General features: G+C 35.4%; 1 protein-coding gene and 1 long non-coding RNA gene across 3 annotated transcripts in view; both read left to right on the top strand.

Moving 5' to 3' along the window:
• LOC100186465 overlaps nt 1-3,422 on the top strand; it is a 5,901-nt gene extending 2,479 nt beyond the window's left edge. The window contains exons 5-9 of one of the 2 annotated variants that reach the window (XM_026837725.1): nt 798-979; nt 1,316-1,436; nt 1,740-1,890; nt 2,198-2,290; nt 2,356-3,422. In XM_026837725.1, coding sequence (XP_026693526.1) covers nt 798-979; nt 1,316-1,436; nt 1,740-1,890; nt 2,198-2,290; nt 2,356-2,364 — 556 coding nt within the window. In that variant the 3' untranslated portion in view covers nt 2,365-3,422. Of the gene's footprint in view, nt 1-797; nt 980-1,315; nt 1,437-1,739; nt 1,891-2,197 lie in introns of both variants that reach the window. The other variant, XM_009862405.3, reaches the window with a different exon arrangement.
• A 391-nt stretch (nt 3,423-3,813) lies between these two features.
• On the top strand, nt 3,814-6,387 carry LOC104266381. Its single transcript, XR_717536.3, has 3 exons — nt 3,814-4,065; nt 4,425-4,639; nt 4,789-6,387. It is a non-coding gene; the product is annotated as an uncharacterized LOC104266381 (long non-coding RNA).
• Nucleotides 6,388-6,525: the final 138 nt, after the last annotated feature.

The raw sequence follows: 6,525 nt of genomic DNA, 5'->3' as shown, positions 1-6,525 counted from the left end.
TATAAATATAGTCTATGCCATATAGGGAAAAAAGAAAAAGAATTTAAAATCTGAACCCTAGAAAGTCACGAAAACTAATTCTCCACTAAGCTTGGTAGGCTATTTTGTGTGGTTACACGGATCCCTAGGAAATAGTTTCAAATAAGTTGCTAAAGCCATAAGTACTGTTAATACCTTAAAAAACGTTTTGATTTGCTTATCTATCAAAACTGCACCAATAAACGATAAATCGCTGATTGACCGGGTTTTCCCCATAAACGAAATATTGCATTGTGACGTCACAGTGCCCGCGAGTGACGTTTTTTACAACTTTGAAATTTGATTTTTTAAACGTTCATAACTTTTAAATTAAAGCGAATTTTCACAAAATGGCTGTTAATTTAGCATCAGTAGACATAAAACTTTATTCTTATGCAAAAAACTGCGCAACCATGAGAACCGTGGGCCGGACTCTTTAATACAGGTGGTAAAATAACTTATATATTCAATAACTAAGTATAAAGCAGCAAACTTTTTCTCGTCTTTTTTTTCTCGTCCGCGCGCTGCATTGTAATCTACACTCCTGCGTTTCTCGCATTTTGTTCTGCAAGTTACTCAGTTTCCTTGTGTTGCTTTGCCAGTAGTACTGTAGTTAAGTTAGTGTATGCATTTAGTTTGGCTTCTATAACCTTAAATTGTTTGTTTTAACGTAGGTTACTGTCGAACTATGTACAAGTTGGGTTTTGAGTATGTATAAGTCTAAGTTGATAAAATAGCAACTGATCGTTTTATACGGTGACAAATATTTTACTTTGCAGCTTTCTCTACCCTTCGTTGAAGATATACCACGTGATCGCTTGCGTCATTGCCTTCCTCGTAGCTTTGCTGATAGTTCTCGTTATGTGTGTTGGGACCATACATCGAACGGGGGGGCTGGCCGCCATCTTACCTTACAGAATTCATCTAAGTTTGCTCAGAAGAAACAGAAGAAAGAAAAAAGGTGGATGCATCTTTTGTGTATAGGCGCCGTGGCCGTGGTTAGTGTGCCCGGTTACAGGTTCAAGGCTCATCGCTACTGTCGCTTTCAGCGCTGTATGTTTCTCGACAAGCCACTTAACGGCAATTGCTACAACCCAAAACAATCGCTCACAAAGTTAAATACATGGTAACACGTAAGCGGGCACGAGGTGTATGAAACAGAACACCCGTGTTATAACGACTGTCGTTGCCCCGGCACGCGTGGATAAATAAGTTACAGGATTGATAAAACAACCGTGTTTTATGTTAAAGTTGTATAAATTATAAAAGACACGATTAACAAACACACCAATTACAGATGAGACCGACGACACAGCTGGTGCAATGGCGCTTCATAGAAAACATTCGATACAACTTTCGTACATGAGAAACATGACGCACTTTATCCTATCCGTGTCAATAGTGTACGTGGTTTGCAGGTAAGAAAATGACTTTAATTTGTATGCATAGTAGGGTGGGATAGAATAGGATATGGTTTCATATTTCCTTTATCGTCACCACTTATTTTATGGCTAAGGAGGGCATGTTTTCAGTTTATTTAAATCCTCCAATTTAGTAGTAAACAATTAATATTCCATATAGCCGTATCCTCATTTGGTTTTTAAGTGTAATTGGTATTACATCTTACCATGTCCCTTCTTACCCCGTGTCCCCTCTTACGCCACCATACTATAATCATACATGAACCATCTTACCCCACCTTACAATATAATACATTCCAGATTCCCAGCTAATATTGTTCTTCTGTTGGATTCCCTCCAAATACCAATAACAATATCACCTGTTGGGCTTGCGGCCATTGGAACAATTGCTTTCTCCCACTCGCTACTTAACCCAATTGTGTTCTACGTTACATTACAACCAATGCGAAAAGTAAGTTGGAAAAATGTTTTGTTTATCAATAATTAAAAAAAAGCTGCTTTAGGAAACAAACACACGAAGATTTATTTAGCAGTTCGCACACCAGGTGCTATTTTAGCCATTTAAAAACAGGCCAGGTAAGATGGGACACTTCAAAATACTTGTAATTTTAAAACAATAAGTAAATAGGATTTATAAAGTGGGGTTCATTAATACCACAGGCGGTTCGGCTTGATTTTTTTCAGCTCTTTATTTAGTCGCACTTATTTTTTTACTGTGTTACTCTAGCAAATCATTATTTATTTTTTTAACCCCACAGGCGGTCCATCATCTTTTCCAACCATGTTGTACTAGAACCATTGAAACGAAGAGGGGAACCACCACAACTGATCCCACAAACACAAACATAACATCAGCGTTGGCTCAAAACAGAAAGCGTTCACAACTTAGTGCGCGCATAAGTGTAGTGTCCACCATTTCGATTAATCAGAACGAAACTACGTTTTAAACTGGATGGGGAAAATGGGAAACAACATGGCCTGCTATATGCTATGGTGGGAAAAGATGGAACACCTTTAGCACATAGCATCCAAATATCATGGCCGTGTTTTAAACAATTACCAACGGTCTATGGGAGTCGTGAGGATACGGTTTTAAAATTCTTTGAATGTTCTTTGTTTATTACCAAATTGAACGAGAAAATAGAATGAAAAGTGTCCCATCCTCCCACCCTACTATATTATAGATGCCAAATATAGAGACAAAGACATGAAGTTCATTAATGACAATAATTGACTATTATAGTGAGGTGGGGAAGATGGGGCACCTTTAAGCACAACATATCCCAATATCTTGATCGTGTTTTAAATAATAATTAACAACGCTCGTTTAGGTTCGCAGGGCTACGGTTATATAATTCTGTGAATGTTCTTTGTGTACTACCAATTGGAACGAGAAAACAGAACGAAAATATGTCCCATCTTAACCCACCCTACTTTGAGTTTACTTTTCTGCCTCAATCTTTAAATGTCCGTGTTTTATCGGGCAGTCACATGACCACTTATCACCTATATTGATAGATTAATGTGAAGTCACATCGGTACTACCTCTAACGTTATCACACGCAAGGAAGAAGTAGGTCACACATCCGTTAGTTACTGTGGGCTTTCACAGCAGTAACATCTGGTTAACTTTTGTTGTTTTTGCAAGTTTCTAAGACAGCTGATTAAATTAAACAATTAGACTGTCCCAGGGCCTGTTAAGTTTTTGAATACGGGTCACGCACCGATTATAGCACGTCAATAGCCTCTGGCTAAAACCACTAAAAATGTTTTGAAACAAAACATAATATCGCCAAATGAGTTCTCAAAAACGTATTTATACACACCTTATAACCGTGTTATAATAATTTGTGTCCATTTATTAAAGCTTAGCTCTCTCGTTGTTTTGTTTATTATTTAATATTGTAATAGAAATACACAGTGGTTGGCTGATTTTGGCAAATGTTTTGAATTCGTTACCATAAATAAAATGTCGAAATGCAACTTTGGCTATCTAGTTCAAGTTTTTGTTTATTGCACAAACATGTTGAAATGTAAATTCTCCTGATCGACAGATCTGTTTATGACGTACTCGTGACGCATAAACTAAATTTAATTGACCAATCAGAGAGCTCTGTATTGCATCATATGATGTAATCTAAATCGATGTTACTCCGCCGAATTAAATACAACGAATAAACCTAAATAATATAGTTTTATAAAGTAATTTTAAACAATATAGTAGATACAGTGTTTTTAATAAAGTTTTATAACAAAAAAATGATAACTTATTTAGGTTATTAAGAAAATAGGTCGATCGATTTCGCGGAGTACTATCGTACGTCATTTCCTGCCAACGTCAGCTGCGTAAAGAAAGAAGGGCATTTGGTTCAAAACAAGCCATTGTGTTGACGTTTTAGATTACATTGGTGTTGTAACATCGTTTGGAGTTCGTTTATGTCTGATTTGTAAAAATGCGGAAGAAGTTAAAGTATTCTAGTCTTGATATGCGCGTCGACGACGGCTTAAACCGAGTTTTTTTGATTTGTGAAAATCAAGTAATATGAAAGAGCGGCTATTATATTTTAACGTTCGTACGTTTGAATAAAATTTGCGTGAAATGAAGACGAAAGAAGAATAGAGCTGGGTAAGTGGTGTAAACATTTTAAGTTTTGTTCATAGTTATGTGGTTTACTGTTAGCGTGGATTCTTACTTATAAATGAAATAGGCATATATATACTTTAAAATAATGGTTTACTGTTATGCTAAATGTTCGTTTCAAATTCACTTTTTTGCCTATAATTTGCTTTTATTTCTTCCTATAATCTACTGTTAACTATTTTCTTGGCGCATACAGACAAAATAATATTTTTGGCGCATAATTTATAAGTATTTAGGTATATTTTTACATGAATTTGTTACCTCTTTGGAAGCGTGCCGACAAAATGACTGTTTATATTACCGTATATTTTGCTGTGTGTTGACAAATCATAATCAACCTGCAGGTATCAGAGGTCCAATGGTAATGAGTTTTTGAAGTCTTTTGTTGTTGACTTGTGATGTCTGATTCTTGAAACATACAATGGGCCGCGTATAACTACTGTATTGGAGATTGCGCGGCTTTCTTTGCGAAGAGTGTGTACTAATGAAATGGGCTATTTCTGTATACCTTTTTAGTGTATAACTGAAACTATAGCCAACCCGCTGTCAGGATTTAAAGGTTTGTGTTCTTTCTGCTTCATTTATTGTTCTTGAAGGACTTCATTCCCGATAAAAAAGTCTTCATTCTCGATAAAAATGTGAAAAATCTAAAATTTAACTTCCCATGTTGTAAACCAAGCTTATCGGTATTAATGTTTAAATCTACAGATACAAATAAAGGTTCAAACAGAGCGCGCTTCTTAATGTTAAAATCCGATGGCAGATGATGCAGATATTAGGATTCTAATGATGCGATTGTGGGCGATTTATGATTATTCGATTGATTAATAGGACGAGTCTACATCTGTTTAAGGGATCGGAACCACAACCGCTATTTATTAGGGTTGCAGAAAAATCATGAGAGTGTTATATACGGTGGATCCTATTAATTCAAGCAGGTTAACCTAACCCGAGAGCGCCAAGACATTTTTACTGCTTTGTTACTATGTTCTTGCCTATACTAGTTTAAAAACAAGTTTAAAAGTTCTTGTCGTATGTGGTATGCAAGTTACAGAAAAATACCGCTGGTTTCTATGTGTCTTAAAGGTTGGGACTCTTAAGATTTCAATGTTTGCTGTAGTGATGTTTTATTCTTGAGTAGATAAAGATGTAATACGTGTAACTTATTTTCTGAATGTGGGTGACTGCCTTTTAAGAAAATACCAAAACTAACAAGAAATCTACTTAAATCAATACAAAATCAATATTTATTTCAAAATCAATCTTTAGTTAAAAGATCCAATTAATTTCAGCGGGCAAAGCATATTCCATGCAGCCAGACTGCTTTGATCTTGTAAGCAAAGTAAATTTTAATTGTTTCCTTCGTAATAGTTCACTGAAACCGAAGTTATTTCTATGCGTTATGGAATTTAAACGACATCCTGTTATCCCTGTGGTTGATTTGAAATCCTGAAGAAACCAATTTAATTTGTATAATAAAGGTGTTTACTTTGTAGAAATCTATATTAGTTAAAAAGCTTGCTAAAAAACATATTGTCATATAGATTCATTAGAGCGAATCCAATTGTGGAATAAATCCTGAATTTCCAGACAATGGGTTTAAAATTGCTCCTACAAAGAGTTATGTTGTGTAAGACTCCAGAAAACAAGTTGCATGAATTCCCAAGCACAAGATTCTAAAGTTATCATAGCTTAATTTCGTGTGAAGTAATGTTTTTAGGTCAAGTGTTGTCCAACTATTTTTAATGTCTATGCAGAATACTTATGGAGACCAACATTCAAGAGGAAAGCTTTTGGAAAATGTGGCAAATTATTCAGATAACTGGATTTATAAACTTTGATACAATAGAGATATTTAAAATGAAGCCTGTTCTAAAGTTTTTGCTTTATTTTAAGCCTGGTTTCCCTGGTGTTAGTCTTAGATTAAGCTAAGTTGGTAAAGCATTCAAAATATTTCGTAGTTTAAAAACTAGGCTTAGTGCAAACAACTATTCAAAGTAGTTACAGACCACCGGTGATTAGACACGCTGCTCTTGGAAAACAACATATACTGCGACTTCTGTAGATGGAGTTATAAATACTACACGCTAGGGTTCAATTCAAACTTGTCCACGATCTAATTTGGTCTGAGTGGTAAATAGGCGGTACTATTTTGCAAATCCATTTTCATGAGTTACAGAGTTTTTATCGAAAAACTGCGCAACAAATCGTCACCCGGATTTATAGAAGCAAATGGTAGTTGTGTGGAAATCCTTCGTTCTCCTGGTAACAAAATTAATTGGGTATTGTTTCCATCTTTACTACTTGTACCGATTATCTGGCAAAACAAAATTATTTCAAAGACAATTTAGTGATGTTTTATGCGCACTTAGTCTAAAAGATGATTAAATGGGTTTATACCAGTAAACTAGTATGGCAACAACATTTTTCAAGTGATTGCAGGAT

This window comes from Ciona intestinalis, chromosome 14, assembly GCF_000224145.3.
Source record: "Ciona intestinalis chromosome 14, KH, whole genome shotgun sequence".
Lineage (NCBI taxonomy): Eukaryota > Metazoa > Chordata > Ascidiacea > Phlebobranchia > Cionidae > Ciona > Ciona intestinalis.
The sequence above is the reverse complement of the archived record's forward strand: the minus strand, read 5'-3'. Positions and strand labels throughout refer to the sequence as shown.